This window comes from Glycine max, chromosome 16 (genome assembly GCF_000004515.6).
Source record: "Glycine max cultivar Williams 82 chromosome 16, Glycine_max_v4.0, whole genome shotgun sequence".
In the NCBI taxonomy this organism is placed as follows: domain Eukaryota; kingdom Viridiplantae; phylum Streptophyta; class Magnoliopsida; order Fabales; family Fabaceae; genus Glycine; species Glycine max.
This window is the reverse complement of record NC_038252.2, coordinates 36,294,109-36,313,057: the sequence shown is the minus strand read 5'-3', so window position 1 is coordinate 36,313,057 and position 18,949 is coordinate 36,294,109. Positions and strand designations below refer to the sequence as shown.

The window sequence follows — 18,949 nt, the reverse complement described above, 5'->3', positions numbered from 1 at the left end:
GCATTTTTTTGTAGGTTAATGTTTTTTTGTCCATATAAAATTGCCAACTTTTGGTTCTTTTTTTCCTAACTTTAAAGCCTTCACTTTTCATTCTTAAATTTTCTAATACCCAAACTTTGGTCCTTCAATCTAACTTTGTGAAATTACTAAATAATTACTTCATAATCTATCTAACAAGAGAAGCAAAATTCATGTGTTCCATGATTAAGATGTCGGCTAGAAAAATCATTAATATTTAATGATCTTTCTAACCGGCATTTTGGTCAGAATGATGATGGATTACAAAATGTAGGAACCAAAATTATGAGTTTTAAAAATCAGGCAAAAACCAGCAATGACACTAGGAAAGAAAAACAAAAAACACCATTAATCATATTCTTTTAGCAAAACTCATTTAGGGCCTAGAGAGAAACTTTCAACACAAAAATGAGAAATTAGAAACGGATGTTTTGGGAGAGGATGTTAAATCCCCTGTTCATCACCATAAACTTTCACGTAACAGCTCTAATGAATTAATTTCCCGAGACACATTACTCTATCCATAAACGAATCAAATCATACAAAATTACTTTACAATTACATACAACTCTATTTTTATTAAAATTGAATTGATGACTAAATTAAACTTTAACTCTTTTTACCCATGTCTCTTACCAGAAAAGCAAATACAAGATGTATTTAAAAACTATATATCAAACTTCAATGTGCGTGGAACTTCAACAGTTTGGGATACTATAATGGAGGATCCAGCCTCAGACAGCAAAACCTGATTGGTTACCTTCCAGGTTCACTGGTACAATATAGTGACTTCTTCTTGGCTGATAGCATTTTTTCAATCTGCAAGAAGTTACATAGACGAGTAGTTACTTGCATGATAAAACATGACATGAATATGTAGATGTTATTAGGCTTATTTTCAATGTCACTGTTTTATGTTAATTAAAATCAAATTTCTATCCAAGGGTTAGTTCATGCCCCAGTTTAGAAATAATCAAATCTTATTAGGCAACCATTGTCAGAGAGTCAAAGTTGATTTGGCCCATGATTGAATCAATTGTTGTCTAACAGAAGAAAGGAAGTTTAAAAAAAAAAAAAAAAAACTTCTTACCTCAACAATTGCAAGTCTGAAGCACATGGATGCCAAGTCTGAAGCGCTCATGTGTGAAGTGTCATTTACTGCCAGAATTTTCTTGGGACACCAGTAAAGTCTGAACCCTCTCCAACTGATATTATGCCCTGTCAAGCTCTGCAACAATCACAATGTCAAGCCAGTACAATGTAATTTGGGAAAATAGCTTGTAAGAAGCATCTAATCAGAGACAAGTTAAAAGCCTCTAGAGTCTAGACATTACAATGACATATTACTATTTACTATTAGTCTATTACTAATGTAAAGGCAAAAACTGAAGTATCCAATCAAAATTTAGGACTTATATTAGTATGAGTAAATTCTGATTATGTGCTAATTTTCAATAAAAGTGATCTTTGGATTAATATACAAACCAATTTACAGGTTCAAAAGAATTCAATATAGAAATAAACTTGTTATTGTCAATTTATAACGGCTATATAAGTTCTTTGAAATTGAACATGCTGTCGAGCCAAGTCAGGTTTACTATTATTGTTGCAGCAGAATCTAGAATTGATGCACAATTCACAAAGGATTAAGTGTATAATTGGAGGAAATGCAAGAGCTGGCCAAGTCATAGCAAGTGTCTACCAGATTCTTACTGAGCATTCCTATCATCTTGATTTATCAGAAATGAGACTCACCAAGAAAAGTTAAAATTTTTACTTCCCAATTATCATGTACCAGAAAAGGCAACTATTTATGGTTTAATAGAAAATAGTGAAGAGTAAAGAATGGATGCACGAATTGCAAATAACAGAATTTGTGAATTTGTTAGTAACAAAATCTGTGAGAATATCCTGGATGCTTGTACTTTTCTTGAGCTGTCCTTATGCATGAGGTGTGTCGGCCTCCTGTATTTTAGTGACCATGACACTATTACTATCAAAATACATGGCAAAATGCGAGAGATGATTAGAAGTGAGAAGAGGCAATTACACATAAGCGTGAAGCATGACTCAGGGTACTACTAGCAATAGAGAAGTCACTAATAATCACTAGAAACTAACACAATATAATCATGTATGAAAATCAATATTTAATAATTTCTGAATGTTAAAAACATGAATCAAATGGCGGGTTATTATTTAAACCTGAATAATAATATCTAATTACAATCTCTAGTAATATAATTTTGTTAAAGAATTTATTATTGTTATTTTTATCACAAATTTATAAAAGTTGATTATCTTTTCAAAAAGAAAGCAGGTATCAGGTTCTGACCTTTCCATAGTTCCATCACCCACATCATTTCAAGTTGATAAACCCCACCACACCCTCCTTTTGTTTACTGCATACCTTTTGCCATAAAGCCCACACCACACTCTTTCCATTTCCGGCCTGGCCCGTCACAGTGTCTTCCTTCTTCAGGTTTCTTCCCTCCCTCTCTGTGTTTCCACGTTTTCTTCATTCTCATTCTCAGTCTTAAACTGACAATCACCTTGATAACCATCATGTTGTTGCCTTGTTCAACCGCATGCTTTTTAAGCGATCTCCCCCTCCTATCATCCACTTTAACAGTCTTCTCAGTTCTCACGTGAAGATGAAGCACTATCCCACTGTGATTCCCCTTTTCAACCATTACAGTCAACAAGGGATTAGCCCTGATATCTTCACTCATCCTCGTAAATGCTTACGGTCACCCTTCTCAGATCAATGCTGTTTTTTCTGGGGTTATCACCATTACCATCACCACACTCATGAAGGGCTTCTTTCTTCCTGGAAATGTTAAAGAAGCCTTCATGATAGTGTATTAGCTCAAGGATATCACATGATCCAAGGATTCCACCTGATCAATTCCACCTGGATCATGTGAGATCCTTGAGCTAACCCACTATCACGAACTTACAATTCTTCTTCAACATTCCCACGAAAAAAGAGATTCGTCACAAGTGTGGTGATCCTAATGGATAGGATGATAACCCCTCTTAAAAATACTACCCAGCATAGAACAAACACCGTTTGATCTAAGTAAGGTGGCAGCAAACCTTCATGAGGATGCTAAAGGTAAAGATGTCAGGGCTAATCCCTGTTTATGGTAATTTCTTTGAAACCACACCACCAATGCTGTGAATCCTATGCATCCTCTAGCTGCACATTAGAATCTCACAATCCCCTCAAATAAACAGAAATAAATTAATAAACCCAGACTGTTACGCCTAGCATGGACAAAATAAAGTACCATGTGAGGAAGGTAGTTCAACAAGATACTATTAAAGCAAATACAGTGTACAGTTTAAATCCTATCAATGGTAGAGTCTGACAAAAAAATTGAAGTGGACACTGACAAAGCTGTAAAAATTGTTGTCGAACTAAGTGTTAGTAAAATCCGAGAAAAAACTATACTGACTATAGATTTTCACCAAAAGCCCACATGCAAAGCAAATTAATCAAAAATGGAAAGGAAACAGAAATACCATTAAGTATAATAGTGAAGTTGAGTCATCTTCACATGTTTGTATGCATAAGAAAATGAAAGTAGGTTTGGAAAGTTTATATAAATCAGGAAAATGAACAATTGACTATTTGTAGTTACGATTATGAATGAACTAGTTTTATTCATTAATAATTGGAAAGCATCTCACCTACTTTACCCTTGCAATAAGCCTCTAGCAATCATTTCATGAAGGAGTCTCTATCATTTTCATATTTTCCAAAGAGAACACAAATAATTATTTCAAAAGTTACCAAGTAAGTCCGCATCCGAGTACGTATCTGGACATTCAAATGGTAACATTTAATCAAAAGATGCTGAAAAGTTCTCTCGGCATAAGATTACCATTTAAATGTCCAGATATACACTCTTATGATCAATGGACTCGGACTTACTTGGTGAAGCGCTGACCTTGTTGACAAAAAAGGAAGAGAAAGATTATATGCACACTGCTGTTTTACACAATCCATTTGTTCAGCTGGAACCCTTGAGCTACCCCCTCGTCGTGAAAAAGTGCAGTGTGGTGAGGGTTATTGCATCTGGGTGATAAACCCTCTCGAGAATGTTGGCCAATTCAGAAAAAGCAAAAGTGATGTGAGCTTTAGATGCCAGAAACAATTGATGAGGATGCTCAGAGTATGAAGGTCAGGTGTATGGGGTAATGCCAATAAATAAGACAACAACATCCTGGTGATTGCTGCACTTGCAATTAGGGGATGAGAAAGAAGAAAATGTGGGAACACAGAGGAGAGTGGCGTGAATGGCGTGAAGGGGGGTGGTTGGTGTCAGCTTTTACAGAGCAAAGCCTCTGTTGCGAGGTTGGGAGAAAGCGAAATGCGAGAGAATCCGATGTGCTTTTTCAGAGGGGAAATGGTAAATAGTTTGTGTGAGACATGACAGATTGATGCCTCATGTTTGTTTGTATCATTGCCTTCTCCTGTTTTCTTTGTTCTTGTAGGTGATTGGAACAATATTCATACTTTTTTCTTTATCCCCACAACTGGCACCCGTTCTGGGGTGTTCTGATGCTCGCAGTTTCCATTTCAATTGGTAAATTTTCATTGTATTGTACCTTGATGATATCAATTCAATGACTGTCTTCAACACTGCTATGGTTTATTATAAAAACCAGAAATATAATCACCCGTCTTTTTATTCATCCTTTCTAAAATGCTAGGGCAAGAGGCTTCATAATTTCATAAATAGCTTATATGCAAGCTGATATGTAGCTTGAAAAATAAATACATAGTAATTTGTAAAATAAATATAATTGGGTCACGTTATTTGTCATTCCATGTATTCTTCCCTGATGATGATTTTATGGGGCTGCTTCAGTACAGGTTTAATCTTCATCAGCATGGGTTTTGGCCTAATGTGTTTTAGGCCTATTTGAAATAGTGAGTAGTGTAGAAATGCCTATATTATTTGAACAATATGTAATTTAAAATGAAAGTATAAGATTATAATTTTATCGTTAGTTTAACGGTAAGGAAAAATGATTCTTTTGCATGTTGTTATATTAATAATTTTAAGATATTGCAGAGTATCTTAACAAATTTAATCATATAATTGTTATTTTTTAATTGAAAAGCAATTCTCATATTTAATATTAATATATTTAAAATATAAGCTCTGTTGTCCTCAGTCATTGTCATGCCCCAATACTGCTGTCTAGCAGCAGAGCAATGCATGGCCATGGCTGAGTCTAATGGCACAGAATGTTGGACAATTTTATTTTTATTAACAAATGTTATTTGGTAGAATTCGAACATGCTACCTCTTTCTTCCCTTCCTTCACACTTCTTCAACTGCTGGCCCAACCTTGTATGTCCTACCAAATGTTGGACAGTAAAATCGGTCTGGGATATGTTTCTTGTGTGAGAGAGAAGGGTGATATGCTTCTCAAATTATACTTTTACTCCAATCCAAACATCAATTCTTAAGTTGGTGTATGGAAGTCAGCTCCAAATAGAGAGAGAGAAATGCAATATATACAGAGGGGGAAAGTTAGATTATAAACAGGTGATAGAATGGCCAAACTGAAAGTTTGGCAAAGCCACCTATATAATGAGAATCACCAAAATACAAAGGCCAAACATATATATATCTTTAGATTTCTATCAAAATTCAAGTTGAAATTGAAACACTGATGTAACAATTGGCCCTTAATAGTTGACCGTAGTGCATATATAATGTACAAATAAAATAAGCACACTAATACTGCGAAATAAGCTTTGTTCCAAACAGTAAATCTGCAATTCAGTAATTGACAAAAGTTCTGACTCCCTATGATAAGAATGGAAAACTGTTGATCCCATTTCCTAAAACACGAATACCTAAGAAGTGGATAATTTACAAGATCTACTGGATTATACAGCTGATTTTTACTACAATATAGAGCTTTAGTTTGAGATGTCAGCTTGTAGTCTCTATATAGGACAGCTATGAATGCACAAGTCACTGAATGCTGCAAAGTGTTCCATGGTACCACCCGTATCAGCCCAGCCTGTTTTGTAATGACAGTTTGTATAAGTAAAAGCAAATTAATGCACCCAAATTGGGGCTACAAATAAGGGTATATCGAACATCAAGCAAATATATACCCTTATTTCTGTACTTCATTTTAGAAATAAGCTCACTTTAGGCAACATTTAACATCATAGGAAGCTCGAGTTAAAAAATTTTACCTTATTGGTGGCAAGAGAACCCGAGTTTAATGGAGAGGCAGCAAAACCAAAAGATTCCATCAGGACGGAATATTGATATTGACAAGATGTCTCCAACAACAAGCAGTTCAATGATAGCCACTTCCCCCAATTTCACAAACCCTGGTAGTTTAACGCACAAATCAGCAGGATGCATCAATGATAATTGACTAGAAAAATTCCGGGCAAAGTGGAAAATTCAGTGAAACTCGTTACAATGATTTTGATTGTAAAATGAAAACATCTACTGGTTATTGAATATATGTGAAATTTAACCATCAAATCCTCAATGTTAGTCTCCTAGCATCACATTTATTAACAAATAAAACACTGGTGATCTTTGCTGATTAACCAGTCTGCATCTACCACAGAAATTGCATTAGCGCATCGGCACCATAGAATCCCCATCATCCCCTGAAATAAACAATAATAAATTAATTACCCCAAAATGTTACTTCTAACACAGAGAAATCAAATACCTTGTGAGGAATTTCATGGTAGTTCTATAAGATAATGTCAAAGCAATGCGGCATATATTTTATTCATACTATCAGTGGTAGAGTGTGAAAAGAAAAAATTGAAGTGGTCCTTCGCAAAACAACAACAATTTTTGTTGAGCTAAGTGTTAAAGACGTAGAGAATGATAGGAAAATATCCTAGTAAAATAAGAGAAGAAACTAACTAACTGCAAGTTTTCACCCAAAGCTCACATGCAGTGAAAATTAGTAAAATTTGGAATGGAAAAGACAAAAACAAAGACCATAGGTAGATTAGAGAAGCTGAGTCATATTTAGAGGTTTGTATATACAAGCAGATGATAGTGAGTTTGGAAAGTCTATATAAATCATTAAAATGAACAATTGACTACTTGTTATGAATGAACTAATTATTTATTAATTGGAAAGAATCTCACCTGGTTTTACTCCTACAATAAGCCTCTAGCAATCATTTCACGAAGAAGTTTTTCTGCCTTATCATTCTCATCTTTTTCAAATAGAGCACAAATAATTATGTCAAAAGTTATAGCATTAGGGATGCAACCATTGTCTTCCATTTTTGACAGTAGGGCCAATGCTTCATCAAACAAGCCTGCTTTACAAAACCCACTGATCATGACAGTATATGTCCGTATATCTAGATGATAGCCTTTAATCAACAGATGCTGAAAAACCTCTTGCGCAATCTTAAGTCTTCCACCCTTGCATAATCCATCAATAAGTATTGTGTATGTGTACATGTCGGGCTGAATTTCCTGCGTAATCATTTTCTTGAATAATGCAATTGCTTGGTCTAGATGACAGTTTTTGCACAAAGCATCTATCAAGGAACTGTAAGTGATTACATCTGCAAGTTGACTTCTATCACGCATCTTATCGACGAGATCCCAAACATAAGCTATTCTCCCTGATTTACACAGACCATCAATAAGAGAATTAAAAGTTATTGTATTAGGAATCACATTTTTGTGTTTCATTTCTTCAAAGAGACTAATAGCTTCATCTACCATTTTTGTCTTACATAACCCATCAATCATGATCGTATAGCTCTGAACACCAGGTGTCACTCCGCTTTGGGCCATAGAATTGAATACATATTTTGCATGTTTCACTTCATTAACCAAGAAGTATCCATCCACTAGACTGTTGTAAGTGACAACATCAGGTTTTACATATGCTTTCATCATTACAGCCAACACTATTTTAGCTGCTTTCATCTTTCCTTCCTTACCTAATGCATCAATCAATATGCTAAAGGTATAGACATCTGGGTTGATGTTTTTCAATTTCATTTCATTTAACAAAGCAACCGCTTCTATCAAACAACCCATGATGCAAAAGCCATAGATCAGAGTCGTGTAGGTGACAACATTAGGATAAATTTGTTTCGCATTCATTTCAGAGTACAAATTACAAGCTTCCCCTACAAGTTTATTCTTGCATAAGCTATCAATTATTATATTGTACATTACCACATCAGGCTTAATGGAGCGTTCTTCCAGATTCCTCATCAACTGTATGGCAGCCTTTGTTTCTCCTATTTTACACAAACCATTGATTAATGTCCCATAACTAATTCGGTCTAACTGGAATTCTAGGGCAACGACATCATCGTGAAATTTCAGTGCTTTCTTAACCTCCCCACGAAGACAGAGGCCTTTGATGAGTGTGGTGAGGGTTATTACATCTGGGTGATAACCCCGTTTGAGAATCGTGGCCAATACAGAAAAGGAAAGAGTGATCTGACCCAGATGGCAGAAACAGTTGATGAGGATGTTCAGAGTAACAAGGTCGGATGTAATCCCTTTGAAATCCAAATGTTTAGAAAGAGAAATGGCAGTGGGGAAACGTTGCATCTTGACAAGAGAACTCAAAATGTTGTTAAATTGGAAGGTGGGTGGGGGAGGGCGCATAAGGAGCATGCGGTTGAATAAGGCAACAGCATCATTGTGATCATTGTGATTGTTATAATGAGATTGAGAGTGGAGCATTGCACTTGCCCTTGTACATGCACTTTGGGAATAACAAAGAAGAGAATGCCGAAACAAAGAGACAGAGAGAGAGGGAGCAGACCTTAATCTCAGTGTTGACAAAGACATTGCTTCTAAAAGATGAGGTGATGATGGGGTTTAAGTTTAAGGGCTTCGAAGGACAACTTCAATGTCGAAAGGAGCTCTGTTACTGCGAGAAAAAAGAACGAAAGGAATTGTAACGAAGAACCTAACTAAGGATTAAGAAATTAGGGCAAAGGAAGGATGAAGATAAACCTTTGCGTTTGTGGCGTCCTTCGTTCGTTCAACACCTACCTACCTTCCCTCCACTCTACGTATCTAAAAATTTACCCCGTGTTTGGTAGTGTGTGAAAAATACAGGGGACATATTTTAAAAATCAGTGAGTCATTGATTAATTATGTGCCATAACTCGGTTTATACTTTAAAAAAATCTAAATAATTTTATAATATGAAAACTTGTACACTTAAAAATTTAAAATTTATACAATATTGTGTGTATCAATTATTGTATTTAGAAGCATACTTATAAACTTATTTAAAATTTTCAACATACAACATATTTGAACATATTTGTTAGAACTTAATATATATAAACAGTCTTAGAATTTAATATACACACAAATAAATCAAGAAAAAAAATTTAAAATGATAATAAGTTTATCAGTCAAATTTCAAGATGCAATTGTGCTTAGTAAAAAAAATATAAACAAATCTATAAATACACAACTACAAGTTATAAATTAAATTTTTTAATATAAGTGATATTGTTCAACTAGAAAAAAAAAATAAAAAAAAAACATGAACGAGTCAATCGAATGATCAAGTTACAGGTTTGAGACCAGGTCGCACTGAGTCACATACAATCAATCTAATAAGTGACTCAGACAGGGTTGAATATTCAATTCTTGGACCAACGAGTCAATCTGATCGATTTAAGTCAAGTTCAATAATTATGTCTTCAGTGTATTATTTTAATTTAAATATTTATGTTTAATTAACATGATATAATATAGGTAACTTTGTCTCTTCAATACCTCATATTATCCTTAACTTTCGGCCAAAATACCTTGATTCACAAAAAAAAAAAAAAAAATTATCTTCTTATTCCATGCCAAATTTATTTGAAATTGAACCTCGTGTTGAATGAATTTTCCATGCCAAATTTTCCATCCTTTATTCATGCACTTCAATTTAGAAAAAAAGTTCTCATCAAGCATTTAACTGTATAGAAAGGCTCTTGTGTGTTAAAAAACTTTATCTTATTCAAGATTTCATCAAAGGGACAGAGATTCTAGCAGCCATCTTTGCAGAAATTGAATCTTTGACAACTGATTCAAGATTCAAAAGCCACCCTATCCCCTACTTAAGAGATTTAATTCCATGTAATGTCATCTACAATTCCAACAGACTCATGCCCCTAGACCGTGGGCATGTTGACAAGGAAATCCGCACATTTCATTGTCTAACAATAGAGATAGGATCCAAGCAGGAAAATAACAAATGACAGAGAGCTAATAAGTGATAAGCACTCCCCATACAGAATAAAGAAGTGGAGCACTTCCTTCAGTTTTCTGTCCAGATGGATATTTGCACTGACACAAGCATGGCTCCTGGCATTTATTAACAAGTACAAACACTAAACTATGCATGATTGGCTACTGCATCAAAGCCGAAAAGAAGAGCATCAAAGCAATAATACGTGGAGATGCAGGTCCAATAACATCAGCTGTAATTGATCAAATATCAAGAACCCTTATACCATAAAATATGCATGATTGGATACTGCATCTACACACTGATTGTCTTCTTCTCGATAAATGTTCTTTATTCTAACTTGCCAATCTGTCTGCAACAATCTGTTTAAGGCTTTGTTATGAGCGAGAGGAAGAAAATGAAATGCCTTGATTCGAGGCAACCTCTTGCGCATTTGACTAAGGGCCATGCATGCAGCTTTACGTGAGATGTCTTCCTTGCTCCTTCTGCTGCTGGTGCTATCAGGCTTGGACACTGATTGGCTACTGCATCTACACACTGAATGTCTTCTCGATAAATGCATGATTGGCTACTGCATCTACACAACTCGTCTAGAGGAACATCCTTCCTGTGTTCTTTCCAAGCTCTGACTCACTGTTTGGGCATCCATTTTGAGTCCCACGGCTGTAAGGCCTCTATTTTGTGCCATACAAAGACCTTCATAAGCTCCGCAATGAAGATCAAGCACAAGCTTATTTGTTTTTGCAAAGCCGCAAACATGTCCATTGGCGTCTCTGATTAATCCTCCACAGCCTACTATACCATCCTGACCCTGGACTTTGTCATCAGTGTTTATGCTAAACCACCCTTGAGAAGGTGGCTGCCACTTGATCATGATCTCCAGAGTTTGTTTTGGGTGTTCAAGAGAATGCGTGGCAGTCTCTACATAGTTAAGCCACTGCTTTCGAATGCCTTCCCATGGCTTAAAGGGTCCAGCAAAGTCAGTATCATAAATGTGTTTAGATGTTTGTATATACAAGCAAATGAGAGTAGGTTTGGAAAGTCTACATAAATCATTAAAATGAACAGTTGACTAATTGTTATGAATGAACTAATTATTTATTAATTGAAAAGAATATCAACTGGTTTTACTCCTACAGTAAGCCTCTAGCAATCATTTTCTCCGCCTTATCATTCTCATCTTTATCAAATAGAGCACAAATAATTGTATATTCAGATGCAACCATTGTCTTCCATTTTTGACAGCAGGGCCAATGCTTCATCAAACAAGCCCGCTTTACAAAACCCATTGTATATTCAGATGATCCCTTTAATCAAAAGATGCTGAAAGATCTCTTGTGCATTCCTAAGTCTTCCACCCTTGCATAGTCCATCAATAAGTATTGTGTATGAGGGTACATCTATCTGAATTCCATGCTCTTTCATTTTCTTGAATAATGAAATTGCTTGGTCTAGATGAAGATTTTTGCATAATGCATTGATTAATGAATTGTAGGTGATTACATTGGCAGATTGACCTTTATCATGCATCTTGTCAACAAGCTCCCAAACCTATGCTATTCTCCCTTGCAGAGACCATCAAATACATGATAGAGGTTAAACTCAAACATTCCAGGAGCAATTAGTGTATGGATTTTTCTTAACATTCATATATGTGTGTGACAATCTTTCAGTATCTCAACTTTATACACGGAATCAGTCCTTGAAAAAATAGTTATAAACACACTGAGATAACAAAAGTTGAAGGATGCTAATGCTACTGTACTGTACTTCATTGTTCTTTTTAGACTTTTAGTGTACATTATAATTGCTTTACCTAAGTGGTGTACATGGCTATCAGGCCACAAGGCTGAATTGGGTAAACTAGTCCAATTTTAAGACTGCTCTCTAGTCTCTACAATGCATCATCTCGTACTATTTCACATTGATTTTCCAACTCGGGTATAATGACTATAAATAGGCTTCAACAAATGTCCAAATCTTTTTATGAGATCTTAAGATGAGGAAGAAATGGAGATTACAGCCTTTAACTCAGCAAGGCACTCAGTTGGGAGACCAAGGAAGGAATTCATAAAGAAATCATCAATAGGGTCAATTGTTGCCACACCAACCAGTCTGCACTTCCCCTCTTTATCCAATCTCTTGCCTCTTCCACTCCTCATTGTGCCCTTTGTTTCTTCAGATGTCAACACTGTCTTCACCATCAATGGGGGAGCCTTATAGAGACTACCGGCAGAAAACAAGAACTTGGCCTTGAACTCAAGATCAACCTGGTTAAAAAAACCAAGGCAACCATACTATCAATTGAGTAGTTATGGAACTAAACTAATTAGAGAGACACCTAATGACAAGTTAAAATAAGGCCATGTTTGACCCAACTTTTCTTCTCACTAAAAATAGAAGCTTCTCTAATTAGCTTTTTTAGTAACTCTAGCTATTTCGAGTGCTTTTGTTCATTAAAAATAGAGTTTAATTTTTATGAACTATAAGTGTAATTTTATTTACAGTGGCAACAGATTAAATGACTTTTAATGTAATTATTACAAAAATCAACAACTTTATCATACTCATACATGAAATTTATGATTGGGTAACATGATAAAAATCTTTACACTATCAATGCTTTCTAATTAAAATTCTTAAAAATAAGTTACTTTTTTTAAGAGTTTTTCTAAAATTCCATTCGGCTTAACTTCTCAGAAGAAAAGCTGAAACAAAAGCTACCAAGGTATTATATTATCAGGCTCACTAATTAGTAGTTGTACACATGATGCACAATCCTTTCAAGTTGAAACATAATCTCCAGAACTTATATGTTTTACCTTGCCAGATTCTTGGTTAATGCTTCCATGGAATGCCTCTGGAACTATATCAATCTTCAAAAATGGTGGCAATGGAAAACCAAGAAACTTGGTGGTAGAACTTGTTAGTGGTGGAATATACAAAGTTTCAAGATCAAATGAAACAGGAAGGTCATTGTTGGCTGGATTATTATTCTCTGTGACCTTTGCACCAACTCCAGTTCCCATTCCCCCTTCTGCATCATATTCAAAGTCAGGATACCTTGAAATGCCAAGCTTGCAACCCTTTTCTGTCTTGAAGCTAACAGTGTAAGCCTCAGTTGTTGGGGTTTCACTTGTGCTGGTGGAAATGGTTTTTTGCTGTTTTTCACTTGAGGGAAAGGAAAATAAGATGGTGTTTGTTCTTCTAAGCTTTGGTTTGTTGGTGTAAAATTTGCATGGAATTGGTGAGCTTAAGGAGTTTATTTTGCAACTCATCTATAGTGTGTGTGATTTGCTTGCTGAATGATAATAGAGGTTGAACTCTAGAAATGTATCTTGATGAACAAAATGGAATTTACCAAAACCATAAGCTCACTCTCTGAAGCCACCTAAAGAATCAAGAATATGAGGCTGGTTTGGTTTGTGGCTATGAATCTTATCTTTTCATGAGGTTTGGACTTTGTACAATAGCCAATCAACACTTGGCAGTTTTAATGGGATTAGGCAGAGAAAACAAACAAAATCGTCCATTGGACTTCTTTGTTTTTCAAAATTGAAAAGAACTTTTATGGCAAATTGAATTACTACTATTTTTTTCTAATTAATTCATTTAGATTTCTGTATTTATTACTATATTAATTAGTTCAATTCATTTAAAAACTCAATAAATGTCTCTATTATTTTAAGAGCCTAGTCTGTTACCGTATCCCGAATTGGATACTTCAAAATTAAGGCATGTGAGTTTTATATTGGAGTGAGATATTTTTTTTTTTCTTTTTCCCTTATGATTTCTTATTATATTGAGTTTAATTACTAATAAAATTATGATTTTTAAAAAAATTAGAGATCATAAATATCTCGCTAAATAGATTATATCTACTTATGTAAATGCAAGATCTTACACAACTGCGTAAATCCTTTGACTTTAATAAAGTTATGATTTAAATATTGTTTTATTTAATTTATAATATTATCCATTTAAGCAGATGTCAACCATCATAACTTTTTTCCTCGTTTCGATTATAATCATGAGACTAATATCTTAAATAAGTAAAAACTACAAATACAGCAACATTTTATAAATGAAACACTTTTTAAACCCTATTCGATTATAATCTTTAGACTAATATCTATAAGTAAAAAGTATAAATACAAAAAAAAAACTGCTATTAATTGTCTCCGCAGTTTGAACCCCGGCTTTTGGGTTCTCTATTTTAGGCTCATGTTCAAAATTGGTTTGGACCATACTCCTCTTTTATTTATTTTTTACCAAACATGGTCTTTTTGAATAAAGAAATTGAGCCCAAAATTAAATTATGTTAAAAGGCACTTGCAATATCTACCACCATTTTCCCTAAGTACACACCCCTTACTATATAAATACTCACTATACCAAAAATACCCTTATATCATTATTCAGGAAAGTATATTTCAAAATTAATGTTTAATTTTTTGTATTTTCAAAATTACTTTTTGAAATACAAAAATTTAAACATAATTTCGGAATGTACTTAAACACATAATTATAGGTTATAGAAAATACTTTTCCATAATACAATTTTAATTTTGTAGTTTGGAAAGTAGTTTCTAGAAGTCAAAAAAATCTGGAAATTACTTTTTGGAATTTATGAAAAAAAAAACATATTACATTTGTTCCAAAATCCAAACGGATTATCATTTCAAAAAAATGACAAGCAAATAAAGCATTTTAATGTGTCTATACTCCATCACTTAAACCTCTAACCAATTTACACAACATATACAAACCATGTATGAAGATTCAAAGCTTGTAAGCACTTTTTTAGTTTGTAGCAAGATGATAAATCTATTATATAACTAAACCAAAAATATGAGGTAGGAAGGAATATTTTGTTGCCATGGAAGTAAAAAATGGAGTGAAACAAAGGAATGATTCTAATGAAAGAGAGGGGGAATGTTTTGTTGTCCCAGAAGAAGTGCATTGTTTGGTGGGGGGAGGGTGGTGTGATCGTGTGAGAGAAAGAAGAAGATTTGAGGGGGTTGCGCATATGGGTATATAGGTATTCAGTAGGTACAAGAATGAGGATTAGAGTTGTTGTTGTGCAGGTATGGACCAGGTACGAGTGTTTTTTCTTAAAACATAGGTATGATGACAAATATTATAAGATTCTACTCATTGTCATCATTCCACAAGTCATTAGAAACAAAAGGGGGTCTTACCTCAAACTTTCTTATTCCCTTCACACGATTGCACACTCCCCCTTCCCCTAACCATGTCCTCCTTCCAGGACAACAAAACATTCCCCATCTCTTTTTATTAGAATCTTGCCTTTCTTTCACTCCAATTTTCTTTCATGGCAACAAAACATTCATTTCTTCCTCATTTTCTTGGTTTTACATATCTAATAGCTTTATTATCTTGATACAAACTAGGAAAAATACTTACAAAGATATGATTTGCACATGTTGTGTAATTGGGTTAGAGGTTCAAATGGTATAGTATAGACACATTAGAATGATTTTTTTTTTGTTTGTCACTTTATTGAAATTATCATTTTTTTGGATTTTGGAATAAATGTAACATGTTTTTTCGTTAAATTCAGGAAAGTACTTTTAAAATAAATTACTTATAAAAGTAGTTTTCGAAATACAAAATTAAAATTATATTCCATAAAATATTTTCCATAAACTATAATTATGTGTTCCAGAAAGTACATTTTGAAAATTTTTATATTTCAGAAAATACTTTTCAAAATACAAAAATTAAATATCAATTTTGGAATTACTTTCCTGAATGATGATATAGGGGTATTTTGAGTATAGTGAGGATTTATACTAATAAGGGAAGTGTACTTAAAAAAAAGGGAAATGGATACAGCGAATTCGTTAAAATGGAAGAAAAAGACTATATTTTGATTTGAGCAAGTATTATTTTAAAAAATACTAAATCTATTGACATTTGTCATGATTTATTATTTTTCCAAATAATAATAATGTAATATCCATATGAAATATATAAATTTGAAAATAAAATAGTAAATTTAAATTTGACTATTCATTTTAAATTATTATTTTTCGTGAAATATATTTTAATGTAACTATTTTTTTTATAAAAATTCATGAGTAGTAATACAATATTTTGTGTTATTACCTTTTTTATAAGCCAAAATTTAATGTTACTGCTTAATAACAAAATTATAGAAAATTAACATTTAATTATTAGAATTATATAATAAATAACATGTTATTAATTAATATAAAAAATCAATATTAATTTTTAATTATCAAAATTGATTATTAAATAGTATTAATGTGGGTAATTTGATTCTTCATTAATATAGATATTATAAAAAAACTATCAACGGTTATTGACAAATTCAAGCTTTGATCAACGGTCAATATTAGTTCAAGATGAAATTTATTATATAATAACAGTAATAATATAGATACTGTAGGTCAACAGAATTGTAGGCATGGATATTGAATGAGATTTGGTGAAAAAAATACGTTATTATATAGCGTTCGAGTCATAATTGATATATATAACGATTTATGTAATATTATTTAAAATAGCATAATTAGTTATATATGGTAATTTGTGTAATATTATTATTTAATTTTGTTAAATTTAATATAATAAATAACATGCTGTATGGGATATGGTTAGTTAGTAAGTTACTCATAGCGACATCTATATATCCTCACAAAATTTTGCCTATAAATACACATATCCCTTCTCATATCTCAAACCCATTTGATAAATAATTACTGTTTTCCCTATGGCAGTAGTATTTTTTTTAGATACCCATTAAGTTCTGACCAATCTCTATGTAATATGTTATCAATTTTTGCATCATCAACGTCGGGACACCACTTGTAAAGCATCAAATGGGAACTCACATCAAATCTATTAAATAGGTTTGATTAAAAAAATGTGCATAACTTGATAATGTATAGGATAAGCAAATTCTAAATTCTAACTTTAGTGCGTGTAGGCTGTAGTCATTACACACAAAAATGAAATTAAAAATGAAGGAGTTTTGTTAACTTTGACATATTATAAATTTGCAACTTGGAGAAAGACATGGTATATAAGTACATTTTGTCAGCAGGCACTCGTTCTCTTCCACGCTCATAAATCATTAGTAACCCTTCCTTCAGCATGATCCTGTAGTCCTTTACATGGACCAAGCATGATATAAATATAAAGTATATATAAACATTTTTAGCTAGCATACAAACCAAAAAGAGTTCTCATGCATCATTGATTTTGCAGCACTTCACATTCCATCAAGCACAATACTGTAAATTAAGCCTAAACACCAACCATAATGCAAGAAAGCATGTAATGTAAGGTGAGAGTGGAAACAACGTAGGAGTCTCATATTAAGTAGAATAAATTACTTAATGTGATACTTAAGCCTTGAGACTCTTCCATCTAATGGACTAACCTTTTGGGTTAAATTTTTTTCTTGTGTTTAGATCCTAACAATTGGTGTTTTGGTTAAAAGTTAAATCACAAAAAAGGTTACCTATAGATTGAATTAAGTTGCAAATCGAATAATAATAAACCAGTAAAAGATAAAAGGACGACTATCATGGATCAATGTCAATAAAATGAAAATCATCTTAGATATTGGTCCTTAAAGAGAATAAAAATATTAAAAGTCTCACATTCAATAAAATAAACTAATATTTTAAGTGTTGTGGCCCACCTAATGGATTAGTCTTTTGGGTTGAACTTTCTTCTTCTATTTAAGTTCTAACAGAGAATGAGATTGGTGAGAATATTCTCTATGCAACTAATTAAGCTGCAAACAAATGAGATCTCTTCTTCTTTATTACCTCATGAACGTTTTATAGTATCACACACGTACTGCTAATTGCAGGAATAAACTTTTTGGTGATATGAATTTTTTACAGGCTCTTGTTTAATTGTCTAATGTGTGTATACATATATATATATAGCCGTAGCATTATGATAATTTACTCCAAGAAGCCTAGACATGTGTATGATATGCCAAAAGCTCTTATTTTTTAGTACTAGTGCATTATTGCTCGGATATTCTTCTGTGGTTTCACTGACCAATTGGGTAATTGAGCATCAACATTAAAGTCGAAAATGCTATTAAACTCGGAAATTTGATATTTATTAACTATTGTAATGAGATTCTCTGATTATCACATGCAAATAAACTCAGATTAATATGCCATCTTCATAATCTAGTAATCTACCATGAGCAATCTTTACAATATTGGACTTAGAGGATCTTTGAAAGCCCAAACACGGATATTATTTTAAGTATAAATTATAAAATCCAATAATTATGTAACTATATATCTTTGTGTTAATACATATACAAAGAGTTGCCACTACGGTTATACCCACATCCTAAAAGTACCTTTTGAAAAGCAAATGTTGTTATGCCATCCACACGTCTGCTCCAAAGTCTTGGCATTAAATTCATCATTGTGTTAAGAGAATATTGAGAAGCAATTATAGCATAGCATGTATTCATAATGTATCAAAGTTTTCTTTGAAATAATAAAAAAAAAGTCACATCATTGGGCAAAGTGGGAAGCTGGGGCCAATGCCTAACTTATTGTTCATGCTATAGGATGTCACCAAAAGAATTGGACAATAGTTGTATATTTGAGGTACTTGCATCAAATTATACCTAAAATAAATAAATAAA

The 18,949-nt window shown here is 33.2% G+C and overlaps 3 protein-coding genes, 1 long non-coding RNA gene and 2 other non-coding genes across 6 annotated transcripts; all 6 read right to left on the bottom strand.

Annotated features, from left to right (window-relative positions):
* Positions 1 to 378: 378 nt before the first annotated feature.
* LOC121173750 (uncharacterized) lies at positions 379 to 4,624 on the bottom strand. The gene is made up of 3 exons (XR_005889078.1): positions 2,354 to 4,624; positions 1,109 to 1,246; positions 379 to 837 (listed from the first exon to the last, which is right to left on the bottom strand). It is a non-coding gene; the product is annotated as an uncharacterized lncRNA (long non-coding RNA).
* MIR4994 (microRNA MIR4994) lies at positions 2,871 to 2,961 on the bottom strand. The gene has a single exon (NR_048806.1). It is a non-coding gene; the product is annotated as a microRNA MIR4994 (primary transcript).
* Positions 3,832 to 3,937, bottom strand: MIR9739 (microRNA MIR9739). The gene has a single exon (NR_126776.1). It is a non-coding gene; the product is annotated as a microRNA MIR9739 (primary transcript).
* A 1,091-nt stretch (positions 4,625 to 5,715) lies between the features above and the next one.
* On the bottom strand, positions 5,716 to 9,133 carry LOC100789435 (pentatricopeptide repeat-containing protein At1g62930, chloroplastic). Its single transcript, XM_003549077.4, has 4 exons — positions 9,033 to 9,133; positions 7,182 to 8,946; positions 6,251 to 6,682; positions 5,716 to 6,069 (listed from the first exon to the last, which is right to left on the bottom strand). The coding sequence occupies exon 2, from the start codon at positions 8,862 to 8,864 to the stop codon at positions 7,194 to 7,196; it is 1,671 nt and encodes a 556-aa protein (XP_003549125.1). The 5' UTR covers positions 8,865 to 8,946; positions 9,033 to 9,133; the 3' UTR covers positions 5,716 to 6,069; positions 6,251 to 6,682; positions 7,182 to 7,193.
* A 1,716-nt stretch (positions 9,134 to 10,849) lies between these two features.
* LOC106796487 (uncharacterized) lies at positions 10,850 to 11,561 on the bottom strand. The gene is made up of 2 exons (XM_014768792.1): positions 11,410 to 11,561; positions 10,850 to 11,315 (listed from the first exon to the last, which is right to left on the bottom strand). Exons 1-2 carry the CDS (start codon positions 11,559 to 11,561, stop codon positions 10,850 to 10,852), a joined length of 618 nt encoding a protein of 205 aa, XP_014624278.1.
* A 366-nt stretch (positions 11,562 to 11,927) lies between these two features.
* Positions 11,928 to 13,736, bottom strand: LOC100527109 (uncharacterized). The gene is made up of 2 exons (XM_003548179.5): positions 13,095 to 13,736; positions 11,928 to 12,542 (listed from the first exon to the last, which is right to left on the bottom strand). Exons 1-2 carry the CDS (start codon positions 13,548 to 13,550, stop codon positions 12,267 to 12,269), a joined length of 732 nt encoding a protein of 243 aa, XP_003548227.1. The 5' UTR covers positions 13,551 to 13,736; the 3' UTR covers positions 11,928 to 12,266.
* Between the last annotated feature and the right edge of the window lie 5,213 nt (positions 13,737 to 18,949).